The following is a 16573-nucleotide window of genomic DNA, read 5'->3' as shown; positions in this document are numbered from 1 at the left end:
GGAGTGAGGGGCACTGGCAGAGCTGGGGGCAGCCCAGGGTTGGGTAGCAGGGGGCTGCGAGTCAGGAGTGAGGGGCACTGGCAGAGCTGGGGACTCAGGGCTAAGCTAGCAGGGGCTGTGGATCGGGAGCGAGGGAACTAATTTAATGTATCCTGGTTCCAGGGTGTGAGATTTCTGGGGGATTGTGTCATATGTTGGTGCAATCCCAATCACCTGGATAAACCTTAATAAATCGCTTTAACACCTTTGGGTCCATTGTATTTAAAATGTGACTGTGTATGTGGAGACCCTTGGAGGGGGTGAAGGGTGGCCCCTGCCAGAGCCCAGGGCAGAGCTGGGCTTGTCAGTGAGCGTGTAGGTTCTTGGAGTGCCGTGGGGTGACCTGCGAAGGAAATAGCTGGGATCCCCCCTCGCTGTCGACAGTTGCTCCGTGCCCAGCAGCCTGTCGCTGGAAATTGCAGGGACCCAGGCAGCCTGCGCAGGCAGGGGAAATGCGGGTCTCGCCCACAAAACGCAGCGGCTGGGAGCTGCTGGGGCGCTGAGGGGAAGCACAGGAGCTGTTGGCCCTGACACTCCAGAGAAATGCAGTTTGGAGGCCTCACCGCTGTTCTTCTGTTCTAGGCCGGTGGGAGCCGCCTGGAGAGACGGCCGTGTTCCTGGCAGCCGTGCCATGTTTGATGAAGGAGGGTGGAACAAGGAGGATGGCGGGGAGGCTTTCAGCCAGGCTCTCCTGCACCCTCAGCACTGTTCTGCCCAGCACTGTCCCCCGGTGAGTCCCTCCAGAGACATGGACTCACCTGGCAGCCGGCATGGGCTGCGGTGGAGGCGGGGGGCTAGAGCTGAGGGAGGTAAGCTCCATGGGTGGGCGAGAGGGATGCCTTTTGTCTCAGATGGAGGTGGGAGCAGCGTGGACCCCTTGGCCTCCCGTAGCTCTGGGGGCAGCACTGACGCCCCTGCTATCTCCAGGCTCCTAGAGGCTCCTTGCGAAAGCAGCGCAGACGGCTCCTCGCAACCCTGCAGCGCCTGGAGGCCTCAAGCTGCACAGAGCCTCCTCAGAGCCCCGGGCCCCTGTCTGGGGACAGCGAATCTGAGTCTGACTCTGCGGACCAGGCGAGGAGAAAACAGCCCAGGAAACAGAGACGGGGCCTGAAACCCAGAGCTGCCTCCTCCCATATCGCCCCAAGGACTCCAAGCGGCTCTGGCACTCCCCAGGTAGGGCCGGAGCCGGAGCCAGAGCCAGCTGGCAGGAGACGGAGGAAAGGTACGGACGGAGTGGGCTGGCACAGCTCCCCTCCCATAGGGGACTGCAGAGTCGGGGCGGGGTGGTAGTGGGGTTTCCATGTCAACTCTCGGGAGCTTCCTGCAGGGAGATGCACCCGCCTGGGCCACATCTCAGGAGGTGGGAGTGACTAGCGTTGGGCCTGGGGTTTGCAGGCAGGTCTGCGTGGAGCAAGCCAGCTCTGGAGCAGGAGGGCTGGATGGACTCTACCCTGAATCCCTTGACCTGTGTGCACTGAATGGGTGTCTCACACCAAGGCCAGGCCTCCCCGGCTCATCCCGGTGTTGCGCTGTCTCTCGGAGGTGAAAAGTCGAGGCAGTGAGACCGACGTGACCCCTGTGTAAGCAGCACTGCTGGGGAGACAGCTGCTCCCCTCGGAGGCAGGCTGAGTGCGTCCTCGGAGCATCCTCACCAGAGCTAAGTGGCGTGGGGGCCGCTGGGCCAATGCAGCGGTTAAGCGTCGACCTGCCTGTTTCCCCCCCCTAGATTGTGCAGCAGAGGCCCCCGGGGACAAAGCACACACGCCCAGCAAAGAGCTGCCAAGCTGGGGCGCAGCCACTGGGGGGCCTGGTCCAGTGCTGAGCAGGAAGCAGTGGAGGAACAAACAGAAGAATAAAAGGCGACAGAAGAACAAGTTCAAAGCAGGCATGGGGAAGGATGTGGGGCAGAGCCTGGGCGGGGGGCAGGATGTGGAGCAGAGGACCTCAGCACTGTCCCAGTCGGAGCTCTCGGGGGCGCTGCGGGCCCGGATGGAGGAGCGGCTCCAGTCAGCCCGTTTCCGCTACATCAACCAGCAGCTCTATACGTCCAGCAGCCAGGAGGCAGCCCGGCTCTTCCAGCGCGACCCTGCTGCCTTCGCCATCTATCACCGCGGCTTCACTCGGCAGGTGGGGCGCTGGCCCGAGAATCCGGTTCACCGCATTATCCAGTACCTGCGGGGGCGGTGAGTGCAGGGGCCGGGTTGGTGCTGCTGGGGGACCTCCGGCCCAGCATAGGGGTGGGGCATGGCTGAGCCCTGGCGGGGTCCGTGGCCTGGCACCCACTCTCTGCTGCCCCCTCAGGCCGGCCTCGCTGGTGGTAGCAGATTTTGGATGCGGTGACTGCAAGATTGCGACCAGCATCAGGAACAAGGTTCACTCGTTTGACCTGGTGGCTCTGAGCCCATGTGTCACTGTGTGCGACATGGCCAAGGTAGGGGAGATAGGCGGGGGATACCAGGTGTGGGGGGCTGAGGCTGGGAATGGGCCTGCAGGGAGCAGGTACGGGTGTGTGTGGAGGGGTCTCCCTGTGTTACATTCCCACCGGGGCTCATGCTGCTGGGTGGCCCTGCAGGTGCCGCTGGCAGACGAGTCTGTGGATGTCACTGTGTTCTGTCTGGCGCTGATGGGCACCAATCTGCGGGAGATCCTGGAAGAGGCCAACCGGGTGCTGAGGCCAGGGTAATGGGGACCTGGGATAACCTGGGGGAGCCACGTGGCAGCACAACGCTGAGGGGTGGAGGCATAAAGCAGGAGTGTGAGGCACCAGGGCACAAACCCAAGAGAGCGCGTCTCTGACAGCTGGGCCTTGCCCCCCAAATCACTGAAGGGCGCCAAGAGGGCAGCGTGTTGCTGGGGGACCTTCCCCACCCCTCAGGGAAGGGGCTTGAAAACTGGTCTCCCAGACCAACAGAAGTGGGTCCAATAAAAGTTCATGATGTCCTGGGACTGACAGCCGCAGCTCCCTGCATGCAGCAGTAGTCGGGTTACTCCTCAGCCAGTCACCTACCCCAGGTCAGCTGCTCTTTGGGTTTCACGCCAAAGAAAATGCTCATAGCCAGTCCTGGGATAGACTCTCTTCGGAGGTTGGAGCAGCCAGCCAGACACAGGAATGTATTACAGGCCTCTATAACCAGCAATCTCCCTTTGTCCTTCAGGCCTAACCTGGCCTAAGCAGCTGAGGATCCCAGCTCATGCCGAGACACCCCTGCATCCCACATCCAAGCAGCAATGAGCTACTTAGTCTGATTGGTTTGGGATTTTTACCCTTCTCCTGCTGTGCGCTCAGAGGGGGGGAAACTCAGCTGTTGAGAGGAGTCCACTCTTCACAGCAGCATGAGTCCTCTTGTTGCTGCTTCCTGAGCCCAGATGTGGGGAGTTTCCAGTTGTAGGATCACCCCAGAGCCCATTTAGTATCAGAGGGCTGCTCTTTGCGGGGGTCGGGGGCAGGGGTTAGGGTGGAGCCGCAGCTGGTCCCACAATTCCCCCAGAGTCTAAATGGACCACTCTCATTACCACTTCAAAAGTTATTTATCCTGCTGTTAACTAAATTGTCTCATTAGACTGTCCTCTCACACACATCTTTTCATGTATTTATACGTGCTCCTATATTTTCCACTCCATGCGTCTGATGAAGTGGGTTCTAGCCCACGAAAGCTTATGGCCAAGGTGCCACAAGGACTCCTCATTGGTTTTGCTGATACAGACTAACAGGACTACCGCTTTGAAACCTGTGTACATTTTCAGCAGCGTCTTGGCCTGAGGGAATACGCTTAATCTTCTGTCTCCCAAACATCCTGGCAATTAGCATAGTGTAATTTATCCATTAAAAAGTTCAGATACCGTTTATCACAACCTTCCAAGAGACAGACAGACAATAATACTATTTCCTTCAAGTGTCTTCCTAAACGTTAATATTCCAATTTTGATCTTTGAATTAAAGCTATAGCAATAGACAAGACTTGTTTGCTGACATCCCAAGACCTGAGCAGATACCTCCCCTTCTGCCTCTAACAATGCGGCTGCATTTCAAAGCTCTGTTCATTTACAGATCTTCCTAACAAGTCTTTAAAGTTTGGCCCTGGGTCAGGTTAGTCTGAGTTAATTAACTCTTTCTGACCCTATATCACCTTTCAATGAGATGTTACTGTATATTACACTCATAACTCTCAGGGAGGGGCGGAGGGGAGCTGCGCAGAGCAAGCATTGTGGGGGATGCGGGCAGTGGCTTGAGAAACCAGCCCTCACCCCTCACTTGACATCTCCCCAGGGGCATGCTGAAGGTGGCAGAGGTTGCCAGCCGCTTTGCAGACATCCGAGCCTTTGTGAGTGCCGTGACTCAGCTGGGCTTTCAGATTGTCTCCAAGGTGCGTCCTACCCCTTCTCCCCATGCCGCAGGCAGGATGGGGCCCCAGAGGCATAGACTGCTGTGGGCAGGGTGGGCCTGCCTCTGCCTCCGAGCTGCTGCTGCTGCCTCCAGTCCCCCAGGACAGGATAGGGCGGGGCAGCTCGCAAGATTGCTCTTGGCCTGTGTCTGGCTAGAAGGCCCACTGGCAGGGCTGGGCTATAGTGGCAGGTGCAGGGGACGGGAGAGGTGGTGGCGGCAGGTGCAGCAGGAGTCAGTGGGTGGGTAGCAGGTGCAGGGGGAGTCTAGGGGCTGGCAAGGAGCAGGCATGGGGGCGTAAGATGGGCTGGGGGGTGCAGTAGAGAGGTGTGGGGGAGGGATGGTAGGAGCCAGTGGGTGGACAGCAGGTGTGTGTGTGGGGGGGCTGGTCTAGCTCCCATCAGCTGTTTCTCCCCTTGCAGGACCTGGACAATCCCTTTTTCTACATGTTTGATTTCTCCAAGACGGGACCCCCCCGGGCTCGGGGGAAGCTGCCGGGCCTGGCACTGAGACCCTGCCTCTATAAGAAGCGCTGAGGGGCGCCTCAGCTGATGTCTGCCCTGGAGGCCCTGCTCCTGTACCCAGCCCCACCTTGCCCCTGCCTCAGGGCCCCACCCCTGCCATGCTCTGGGGGCCCTGCACCCAGCCCTGCCTTGCCTCTGCCTGGGGGCCCCACCCCTGCTGTGCTCTGGGGGCCCTGCACACTGCCCTGCCTCGGGGCCTGTCCTGGGGGCCCCGCCCCTGCTCCCACCCGCACCCCTGCCTCTGCCCCGGGGGTCCTGCCTGTGCTCCCACCCGCACCCCTGCCTCTGCCCTGGGGGCCCCGCCCCTGCCTGGGGGCCTGTCCTGGGGGCCCTGCCCCTGTTCCCACCTGCACCCCTGCCTCTGCCCTGGCCCCCCCCCTGCTCCCACCCACACCCCTGGTCTGCCCTGGGGGCCCTGCACCCAGCCCTGCCCTGCCCTGCCTCTGCCTGGGGGCCTGTCCTGGGGGCCCCATCCCCACCCCTGCTCTGCCCTGGGGGCCTTGTCCCATTGGGGGTCGGGGCGTGTTTAGTTTCCCGGACCCGGCTATAGGGGGCGGTGGGGGGGCTGTGTATCTCCCCCTGCGCCCCGGGGGGAGGGCGTGTAACATTTTTTTCTTTATAGCAATAAAGTTTTTGTTCAATCGCCTCGCGGTGCCTTGTGGGAATTGTAGTTCGGGGGGCGCACGAGCCGTGCCGGTTGCGCGCATGCCCAGGCTGGCCGGCGGCTGCTCCCTTCGCGGGCAGGGGCTGGGCGTGCGCGTGCGCAATGCGGGTGTCCGGGAGGGCGCGTGCGCAGTGGGGTCGGGCCTACGGGGCCGCGGTGTTTCCTGTCCCGGGATGTCGGGTCCGGGGGGCCCTGGCCCCGACGGGGGGAAGCTGGACATCAACCGCGCCGGGGTGTCGGAGCTGGAGGGGGCGCTGTGCGGCATCGGCCGGCGCCGGGCCCGGGGCATCGTGCGCAAGAGAGAGGTGTGGGGCAGAGCAGGGGTCTGGGCGGGGGCGAGGGGGAATGTAGGTGCGGGGAGGGGTGGAGTGGGTAGTGTGGGGCTGGGCGGGGGGGATGCTAGGGCAGACCTGGGGCTGGAGGGGGGGCGTGGGGCGAATGTGGGCAAGAGCAGGGGTCTGGAAAGCGCGGGGACGTGGGCGAAGCTGTGGGGAACAGGAGGTTGAGTGGGGGGGAATGTGGGCAGAGCACGCGGGCTTGGACGTGTGGGACGTGATGGGGGGGATCGGTGGGCTGGTGGGGAATGTGGAGCGGAAGGAGACGGAGCGGCGGTATGCGAGTGGGGGCTGGGTGGCGGAGGGACATGAGGCAAAGCAGGGGCTGGGCGGGGGAGAAGTGGTGGCGGAGAAATGTGGGATCGGCCTGAGGGGGGGGAATGTGGGGCAGAGCAGGGGCTGGGTAGGGTATATTGAACAGGTCATGGACAGGTCACAGGCCGTAAATTTTTGTTCACTGCCCCTGACCGATCCATGACTTCTACTAAAAGTACCTGTGACAAACCGTAGCCTTAGTTATGGGCCTTGAGTTCCCCTCTTGAGTTCGTCCCATCATTCAGGGCCCCCTTTTTGAGTCTTTGGCTGGTTGTTCTTCAGATTCTTTTTTGGCCTTCCTAATTATAGTTTTACACTTCACTTGCCAGAGTTTATGCTCCTTTCTATTTTCCTCACTAGGATTTAACTTCCACTTTTTGAAGGATGCTTTTGCCTCTCACTGCTTCTTTTACTTTGTTGTTTAGCCACGATGGCTCTTTTTTGGGATTTCACTTTTGACACTGTACCTTTTAATTTCCATTTCACAAACCTCCTCACTGTCTGTAGTTCCTCTTTCTGAACTGTGGTGGACTTCTCTGGTGTCCTCCCCCTTCCCGGTCCTCAGGGATGGTTTTATTACAAAGCGGTTCAGCGATATTCACCTCTTGGACCAGATCCTGTGCTCCACTTAGGACTAAATCAAGATTTCCCTCTCCTCAAATGGGTTCCAGGACTAGCTGCTCCAAGAAGCAGTTGTTTAAAGTGTCAAGAAACTTTATCTCTCCATCCCGTCCTGAGATGACATGTACCCAGTCAATATGGGGATAGTTGATATCCCCCATTATTATTGAGTTTTTATTTTTTCTAGCCTCTCTAATCTCCCTGAGCATTTCACAGTCATTATCTCCATCCTGGCCAGGTGGTCTGTAATATAGCCCTACTGCTATAGTCTTGCATGGAATTACTGTCCATAAGGATTTTATGACACAATTTGGATATGAGCTCAGGTGCGGGTTTAAACTATTCTAGTTATACCAGTCTAACTTCCTGTGTAGACACTCTTGTTCCAGTGTAAGAGAGCCTGTTTTCAACACTGATTTTGTCACCTAGGAAGTAATTCAAGGTAAACTGAATAAAGCCACCTTTGTACTGGAATAAGAGTATCCCCATGGGTGTTTATACTGGTATAACTAGATCATCTGCACTGGTGCAACTGGTTAAACTTTCCTGTGCAGATAAGGCCTTAGGCTCCCCTCCCTGCTGCATGCTCATCCCCCTCTCAGAGACTCCCAGAAATGTAGGGCAGTATCGACCTCAAGAGGTCATCTCGTCCAGCCCCTTGCACAGCCTTAGTGTCCGCCAGAGCTCTCAGCCATTCCCTGGGAGCTGTGGAAGGCCTGTTCTGCCTCTCTTCCTCTCACAGCTCCTGTGGCTGCATGGCCCTTCCAAAAGTCAGAGGGGCAGGTTGGAGATGGGCTGTGCTGGGATTTGGGTCTGATACGCCAGGTGTCAGCAAGGTGGTGAGTGGGTAGGCTGGAGATGGGGGCTGAGTATTCATGGGTGTGGGGGGAAGCCAATGAGATTGAAGGATGGTCCTGACTGCTGAGGTTGGGAGCAGAGGGACTGACTGGGACAGGTGGGGAAGCTGTCATTGGAGGCAAGTGATCAGGGCTGCCCTGTGGGGTTTGGGGTCCCCAGTGGGACGGGGAAGGCTCTGTGTGGGGTTTGACTTCCCAGAGTGGGTGGGAGGCTGGCACGCCTTGGGGGCAGGTATGGTAGTTTGGCTGTGGGTGTGGGGAGAACGTGTGTATATACGAAGCTGGTGACAGTGGGAAGGCTGCCGGTGCCCCTGCCTGCTCTGCCAGTGCTCACCTCTCCTTGCGGGATGGCTTTCAGTGCCTGACTGGGATCAGCCCTGCTGCGCATGGGATCCCTCCATGGCCACCCTGGAGCTGCTTTGCGCTTATGCTGCCATCACTGCAAATACGGCCTGGCCACAGAGACGCAGTGTCCCACTGAAATCAATGTGCAGTCCTCTCATTAGACTGCACGTGTACCTGGGGGCAGAGCTGGGGCCATGTGTGACCAGGCGCAGTTCTAGCTGCATGGGCAGCATTACCACTGACACTCCCTGGCGTGCTTGGTCCTCGCTTTGCAGCTTGCTGTGTGTGTTTGAAAAGAAACTGACCTTAGAAAAACAAGCGTGGGTGTGGGACTAACGCTGTGGCGTGGTCGCACAGAATGGCAAGAGGGGTTCGTTCCTGGGTGCTGCCAGGGGCCTGCTGTGCGGTGCAGGGCTCAAAGACCCTGTAGCCAAGTGAGAACTGAGTTACAGGAATGATTGTTCACAGTGTCACACACTGTCTCTGAAAGAATAGGAGCTTTATCCTCTGTTCCGTGGGCGGGGAGCTCCCTCAGGGGCATATGCTATTCCAGAACTGCCTGTGGGGGCGCTCCTGCCTCTGAAGCATTAGGGGCTTGCCCCAAGAGAGGGAGGAGGCTGGGCTGGATGGGTCCCTGGGTGGATCCTGGCCAACCACTCTTGTGGGGACAGACCTGCTACTAGGAAACCCCAGATGATGTCCCTCAGCCATAGGAAAGGGCAAAGAGCCAGGCTTTATTGTCCCTCTAGCAGGGACCCTTCCTGTTTCAGTCTCTCCCAACGCTGGATCTCCAGTCTCGGTACTCTAGTGCATGAGGCATTGGGGGGCGAGGGCAGCACCAATGACAGGTGGTATTTGGCAATGAACAACAGAGTCTGGGCTGCTGTCTGAGGGGTCAACAAGGGACCTCTCTTAGCACAGCTTACCTGGCCAGTGGCCTCGTGGGTGGGAAGTCCCTACAGGCCAGGGCACAGTGGGTGAGCAGTGCAGAGGACATTGCCTGCAGCTGTGAGCCTGCGCTGCTCAGTAGGTCCTTGCACTCCCTCTCTGGGTGGGGGAGGCTGAGGAGGGCTGGCAGTGGTGCTGGGCCAGACTGTGCACCATGGCTGGCAGGTGGCATGCAGCTCTGGCTCCATTTGCTGTGGCTGAGTGGCCCTGGGACAGGTCATGTGAGTGGGAGGTTGCCTGCATAGATTACTATGGAGGGTGCTTCTTTGGCTGTCAGCTTAGGGAGCCCCTGGCCCAGTCCCTGCTGGTTCCTGGCAGAGCCAACCTTGAAGGCAGATTCTGTTCAGAGCTAGCCCCTGGTGGAGCAGTTTATAGATCTGGGCTGGCTTGTGCTGGCTCTGAGGTTGTGCCCCCTGACTCTGTGCATGGTGGGGGGGGCGGGGCGGGGGGAGGGAAGGGACCATGCAGGCCATGGATCCTCCTACTCTGATGACATCAGAACAAGGAATTTGCAGCATGCTCCTCACCACGGTGCCCTCGGGCAGATGGTGCCCTTGTCTTCAGGGTATCGGGTACCATGAAGGACTCGGGGGCCTGTAGTCCCCCTCTGTCACTCTGTTTGTCCTGCCTGTGGACACCTGGTGGGGAAGGTAGCCTCCTGCCCCCTCAGTGCCCTCTCCACAGAGACCATAGGCCTAGCCTACTGTGCGACCAGGTGCAGGGCCATGGCATGGTGTGCAGAGAGCGGGGTCCCCAGCATGCAGTGTGGCCCCAGTCCTGGTTCCAAGAGGCCTGTGTTCCTGGCATGCCATGCAGCCAATAGAGAGCCAGGCATGAGGGTTTGTGTGAGGCGCAGGTCCCCTGGGGTCAGAGTTTGGGCCTGTCTCCCTCACTTTCCCAGCGAAGACGCTTGAGCCTGAAAGGGGTGTGGGGTGTGTTCAAAGATGCTTGCATTACAAATTTCCTTGTCTGGGTGCCCGGACGGCACCTGTCAGCCACCAGCTGCCTAGAGACGAGCTGGCAGGGAGTTTCCCCCTGTATCCTGGGTGTGTGTCCCCTCCCCAGGGCAGGTCTCTGTTTATCTGCGAAGTAGACACCTTCCCCAGACGATCCCTCTCCTCAGTTCCCTGTCTAGGCCTCTCTACTGCTGGGTGCCTGGTGTGCTCAGCGTGGGCGGGTTGGGGAAGGTGCTTGTATCCAGCAGGGCTCAGTGTGGGCCCCAGCCCGGAGGCTCTTTCCACTTCCCTTGTGGGGGATGGTTCCTGTCCCCAGGAGCGGGAGGGATAAGGGGGCAAAGAGACGTGGGGCAGAAGATCTGGGGTGGGGTCAGAGTCTTGTCAGGTAGAGAGACAAAATTCCTCTTCCCAGATGTTTCAGCCCCTCCTGTGCCCACGTCCCCACCACAGTCCCAGCTCAGGCCCCCTCCCCCAGAGGTGTACGCGGCTGGGCTTTTCTAGGCATGGTGAGGGCCAGAGAGGGCGTGGACATGGGTGTGGGCATGGCAGGCCGGTTCTGCAGGAGGGCAGCTGGGCATCAGGGCCTGTAACGATGCTGCCTCTGGCGAGACCCAACTGAGAGTATCAATTCAGGACAAATTGCTCAGAGCAGGCCAGTCACAGCCCCTGGCTGGAGGTCCTTTGCACACCAAGGCAAACCAAACCAGACAGACAGAGAGGACTTTGGTCTGACCCCACTGGCTAACCGCAAGTCACACAAGCAATTCCCTTAGACACTCCAGTTTCCCAGTATCACCACCAGTGCCACTCATCTTGGGGATGAATGGTTATGAAAACCAACGCCCCAGTAAAAGAAAAAGGTTCTCTCGATCCCAAAGGACCAAGCCCCAGACCCAGGTCAATATACACATCAGATCTTACCGACAAATCACGCTGTTGCCAGTTCTTTAGAATCTAAAATCTAAAGGTTTATTCATAAAAGGAAAAAAGATAGAAATGAGAGCCAGAATTGGTTAAATAATAATAGGAGGTATATCAATCTCCTAGAACTGGAAGGGACCTCAAAAGGTCAATGAGTCCAGCCCCCTGCCTTCACTAGCAGGACCAAGTACTGATTTTTGCCCCAGATCCCTGAGTGGCCCCCTCAGGGATTGAGCTCACAACCCTGGGTTTAGCAGGCCACTGCTCAAACCACTGAGCTATCCCTCCCCCTGGAATCAATTATGTACAGTAATGGCAAAGTTCTTGGTTCAGCCTTGTATCAGTGATGGAGTAACCTGCAGGTTTAAATCAAGTCTCTGGAACATCCCCTGCTGGGATGGGTCATTCAGTCCTTTGCTCAGAGCTTCAGTTTGTGGCAAAGTCCCTCCAGAGGTATGAAGCAGGACTGAAGACAAAATAGAGGAGATGCAGCAGCTTTTTATAGTCCCTTGCCATGAGGCCTCTGCTTTCTTTGTCCCAAAGACAATCATTCCAGCACATGGCATGGAAAAACCTCAGAGTTCTGTCCACAGGTATGTCCCTGCATGCCTTGCTGAGTACAAGGGTATCTGCCTTCCCTCAATGGGTCAGTTGTGTCGCTGATGGTCCTTAATGGGCCATAAAGCAGGCTAGGCCGAGTTGACACCAAATTGTCTGGGGTGTCACCCAGAAGCACAGCACAAGTTTGAACTACAGGCAGTCAAGAGCCAATACTTATAACTTTAAATACAAAAATGATACAGACATACAGACGGCATAATCATAACCAGCAAACCATAACCATGTCTTAGACACCTTACTTGATCTCCTTTGTACAAGATTTGGTGCCACTACAGGACCTTGGTTGCAACAATGATCTATACAGTCCCAGTTTGTGTCAATAACATCACAGGGCCAATGGATGACCAGGTGTGAGCTGAGCTGTGCTGGCCAGGGGTAATCAGGGTGACTGCAGGGGAATCTCTGGGGAGCACCCCGCAGAGAGAGGGCTCCAGCTGGGAATTATTTTCCTAGGAGGGACACAGAGAGCCCTGAGGGTGGGGGGACTCTGCGTCTGCCCTGGTGCAGGGCTGCCCAAGCTCTGCCCAACACCATGCTGAGTCCTGCATGTTCCCTGGCAGGAGCTGAAGGGCTTCAACTCGCTGGATGATCTGCTGCACGTCAAGGGCATCACCACCCGAATCCTGGAGCTGAACAGCCAGCGCATGACTTGCAGGCGGAGGCCGAGCAGCGAGGAGGCCCCTGGCAGGAGCCCTAGCCAACAGGGGCACGATGCCCCTGTGCCTCAGGTAGGGAGTGACGGGCCATGGGTGCCCCTGGTTGCGGGCGGGTGTCTGTGGCTCTCTGTGTGGGAGGGGTCCAGCCATTATTGTAAAGGGAGCAAATACCCAAGAGGAGAGGGCTCTATCTTAGACTTCAGGGGGGAGGGGGGAAAGAGGGAGGAGGCACTGAAAGAGCCGAGACCACAGATCCATCTGTAATATCCCTGGTAGCCTGCCAGGGACGTTACCTTCCTCTCTGATATGGTGCCCCAAAGAGAGCGTGCTGCTGGCATTACCGGGTGGGGGGCTGAGCCACGCTCTTTGGCAGCAGAGCACGCGGGCTGGCTCCTGGCCTGCCAGGTGCTGTGGCTTGTGAGTGTCCTGCCCCAGGCTGCCTCTGGCAGGGATGACCCACGGCAGCCTGTCCACCCTAGAGTCCCCATCCAGGGCTATGCTCTGGCTACAGAGAGTGCTTCTGTCCCCAAGACCTGGCACTGCAGCACTGGCCCGAGAGCAGCTGTGCCCTGGTTTCCCAAGGCTGGTGCCCAGACCAGACCCTGTCCAGGCTAGTGCACAGGGACAGGCATGCCAGCTCTGTGCAGCAGCCTGCTCAGGCCTGGAGCAGTCTCAGCTGTGCAGTTGCTCTCTGATCCAGGCACCACTCCCCTGTGGGAGGCCGAGGAAACATTTCCCCAGAGCAGAAACAGTCCTTCCAGTTTGCCCTGTGAGATCCCCTGCCCCAGGGAGGGCGGGCTTGGCCGTCCATACTGAAACCATCCTGCTGCTGCTCCGAGCAGCTCACAGAGAGTCAGTACCCAGCTGGCATCCCCTACTGCCTCGTTCTGGGAGCTCCCTGGGGCGACATCTGCTGCAGCCTGCGCCTGGTACCCAGTGGGAAGAGAGGGTTCCAGCTGGGGCAGCCCCTGGTTGCTGTGCCAAGCTCTCCTTCACCCCAGAGCTGGCAGGCAGTGTTCGGGGTACACCAACGCTGACTTGGTGTTTGAGCCCCGGGGTTCAGCATTGGGAGCCTTGGCAGGCTTGGCCTTCCTCTGGAGGCAGCATGTTAGAAAAGGGGGCTGGGATCTTCATGTCCTGTGCCCTTTCCTCTCCCTGTGCAGGCACAACTCTTTGAGCCCCACTGCATGCAGGAGCCCTGCAGCCTGCCCTCCTGGTGCAGTGGGGTCCTGAGCTGCAGCCCCTTCACCCTCCAGCCGCCGAAGTGAGGAGCAGGGTGATGGGCTGGGAACACCTACGTCCTTTCTCATGGTCGATCTCTGTTAGAGCACAGGGCAATGGGAATGGCCTCTCTGCCCTCCCACAGTCTGTCCAGTATTTGCATGGAGGAGCCTGCACTGAGCCAGAGATGGCAACCAGACAGCAGAGCATGCAGGGCAGGCTGGGGGCGCTGCCATAGTATATGCACTGAGAGGGAGGGGAGTACAGGCAGATTCATAGATTCAGGTCCAAAAGGGACTATTAAATAATCTATTCAACTGAGGCAAGAGGTCACAGTGGCATTCTGCACATGCAGAGCCAGAGGAGCATGGGCAGGTTGTGAGGATCAGGAGGCATTCCATGCAGCTAGAAGTTTGAGATTGATAGCAAGTCCTCAGCATGATTACTGCTGAAGAGATCTGTGGGAGTCTAGCTCGGTGACAGGAATGGTGAAGTGTATAGGGCACACCTGTGGATGACTGCACAGCCCAACCTGCAAGAAAATCTAGTGTGCCCACAAAGAGATCTCCAGCTGATTAAGGAAGACTGCTGCTCCTTTTGGGGAGTCAGGAGGGTTTTAAACCAGTACTAGAAGGGGGAGGGTAAAAAGAGGGAAGATCTGACCACTCAGCAGATGATAATGTAGAGAGCAAAGGACGCAAAGAGAAGAAAGGATTGAATTGTCTATATGCCAATATTGGGAGCCTGGAAACAAGTAAAAATAATTGGAATTGGTCATTCGTGAGCATGAATTTGATCTAGTTGGTGTTATGGCAACTTGGTGGGATGTTAAAATCAGTAGGACCAATAGAGAGAGGATGGGGTGACACTTAATATCAAAAATGGCATTATCTGTTCCCAAATCATTGACAGCTAGAAAGAAAATTATCTTCCCAAATCATTGACAGCTAGAAAGAAAATTATCTTAAATGCTCATGGATCAATGTCCTAATAGATAAAGCACAAGATAGGATACTAGCCGTGACTCTGAGAAAAAGTTGGAGGGGACATAGAAATATTAAATGGTAGAATCGGAAGGACCGTGAGAGGCCATCTGGTCCAGTCCCCTGCAATCATGGCAGGACTAGACCATCCCTGACAGGTGTTTGTCTAACCTGTTCTTAAAAATTTCCCATGGTAGAGATTCCACAACCTCCCTAGGCAATTTATTGCAGTGTTTAACCACCCTGACAGTTGTGAAGTTTTTTGTAATGTCCAACCTAAACCTCCTTTGCTGCAATTTAAGCCTATTTCTTCTTGTCCTATCATGAGAGGTTAAGAGAAATAATTTTTCTCCCTCCTCCTTGTAACAACCTTTTACATACTTGAAAACCGTTATCATGTCCCCTCTCAGTCTTATGTTCTCTTCTCTTCTCAAGACTAAACAAACCCAGTTTTTTCAATCTTCCCCCATAGCTCATGTTTTCTAGACCTTTAATCATTTTTGTTGCTCTTCTCTGGACTTGCTCCAATTTGTCCACATTTTTCCTGAAATGTGACGCCCAGAACTGAACACAGTTCTCCATTTGCGGGTTAATTAGCACGGAGTAGAGCGGAAGAATTACTGCTTGTCTCTAGCTTATAATGTTCCTGCTAATACATCCCAGAATAGTGTTTGCTTTTTTCACAACAGTGTTACACTGTTTAGCTTGTGATCCACTCTGACCCCCAGATCCCTTTCCGCAATGCTCCTTCCTACGCAGTCATTTCCCATTTGGATGTGTGCAACTGATTGTTCCTTCCTAAGGGGAATCCTCTGTATTTGTCCTTATTGAATTTAATCCTATTTACTTCAGATCATTTCTCCAGTTTGTCCAGATCATTTTGAATTTTAATGCTGTCCTCCAAAGCACTTGCAACCCCTCCCAGCTAGATTTCAGCCGCAAACTTTATAGGTGTGCTCTCTATGCCATTATCTAAATCATTGATGGAGACACTGAACAGAACCAGACCCAGAACTGCTACCGCGTGGTGAATAATCAGCTGAGCATGAGTTCCCATTGCAATGCTGTGGTCAAAAGGGCAGATGTGCTCCTTGGACGTGGAAACAGGAGAATCCTATGTAAGAGTAAGAGGTTTTGTAACCTGCCACTCAAATATTATGTCCAGGTCTGGTGTCCACAATTCACGAAGATCCACTAGAATTACTGCAGGATTGGAAGTCCTGTCTTCTAGAGAGAGCACTCAGGATCTCGATCTGTTTGACTTGATAAACAGCAGGTTAAGGGGTTGTGAGAAAATGGGAATTTTCTGTAGTGTTTTTATGAGTCCTATGCATGCCTCAGTTTCCCTTATATGTTGCTTGGCTATCCAGTGGGTGGAGGGAAAAGATTAAGTTTGCTCTCAGGCCAGATTAAGAGACAGGTGTGTGTGTTTCACCTCCCTGTCTGGGTGGAATTCAGTGTCATTAAGGACCTGGTTAAAACCAACCCAGAGCAACAAGAGGCCAGAGAGACAATGCAAGCGCCAGTGACTCCTGGATTTCCCTGCCTCTCAGCACGGATGCTGAGCAAGGGCCTCTGCTTGAAAACAAAAGACTGGGCAGTGTGAACTGTGGGGTAAGTGTGAGCTCTAGACGAAGGCTGGGAGCTCTCTCACCTGGGAACTGATCAAGGAGGTCAGACTGAGCAGGAAACTGGAGTCACTGCGGCTTGGCTGGGCTCTGGGCTGACCAGGATCGCCTCTGTTTTGTATTTCTCTGTGCTGACCTAAGGGCTTCATGTGGTATGTGCCAGATGGCTAATAAACCCAACTGTTTTGGAAACGCAGCTTGAGTGTCACTGTAAATGCTAGTGCAGTGCACTGATCCCTGCAGAGTGCATGTTCTCTGCCAGGAGTCTGTCTCAGTGGGGCTTGCTGTTTCACACTGTGAGCTCTATTCAGCAACCCAGAGCTTCAGTCTCAGGAGGCAGTGACGCCACATGGCCTGACATGAAGGGAGAGTGAGACCCCTTGGGTCTGGCACATTGAAGAGCTTCCTCCTAAAAAATGGGAGTGTGTCAAGGTTTTTTGCCCCACTTTGAACTTTAGGGTACAAATGTGGGGACCTGCATGGACACTTCTAAGCCTAATTACTAGCTTAGATCTGGTAACACTGCCACCACCCAGAATTTTAGTGTCTGGGGCACTT

The 16573-nt window shown here is 56.0% G+C and overlaps 1 protein-coding gene and 1 pseudogene across 2 annotated transcripts; both read left to right on the top strand.

Moving 5' to 3' along the window:
- Window positions 1-602: 602 nt before the first annotated feature.
- RRP8 (ribosomal RNA processing 8) lies at window positions 603-5103 on the top strand. 2 transcript variants are annotated; one of them, XM_032768876.2, is made up of 7 exons: window positions 603-769; window positions 967-1261; window positions 1766-2222; window positions 2341-2470; window positions 2612-2718; window positions 4307-4403; window positions 4843-5102. In XM_032768876.2, the coding sequence occupies exons 1-7, from the start codon at window positions 671-673 to the stop codon at window positions 4954-4956; spliced, it is 1299 nt and encodes a 432-aa protein (XP_032624767.1). In that variant the 5' UTR covers window positions 603-670; the 3' UTR covers window positions 4957-5102. The 2 variants fall into 2 exon arrangements, with proteins under 2 accessions (XP_032624767.1, XP_074917986.1); XM_075061885.1 differs by lacking the exon at window positions 603-769 and adding an exon at window positions 778-848 and having other exon boundaries at window positions 4843-5103.
- A 625-nt stretch (window positions 5104-5728) lies between these two features.
- The window catches only part of LOC116818195 (uncharacterized), a 66454-nt pseudogene continuing 55609 nt past the window's right edge, over window positions 5729-16573 (top strand).

The sequence above is a fragment of the Chelonoidis abingdonii genome, chromosome 1 (genome assembly GCF_003597395.2).
Source record: "Chelonoidis abingdonii isolate Lonesome George chromosome 1, CheloAbing_2.0, whole genome shotgun sequence".
Classification (NCBI taxonomy): domain Eukaryota; kingdom Metazoa; phylum Chordata; order Testudines; family Testudinidae; genus Chelonoidis; species Chelonoidis abingdonii.
Note: the sequence above shows the minus strand (reverse complement) of the source record. Positions and strands in the feature narration are given on the sequence as shown.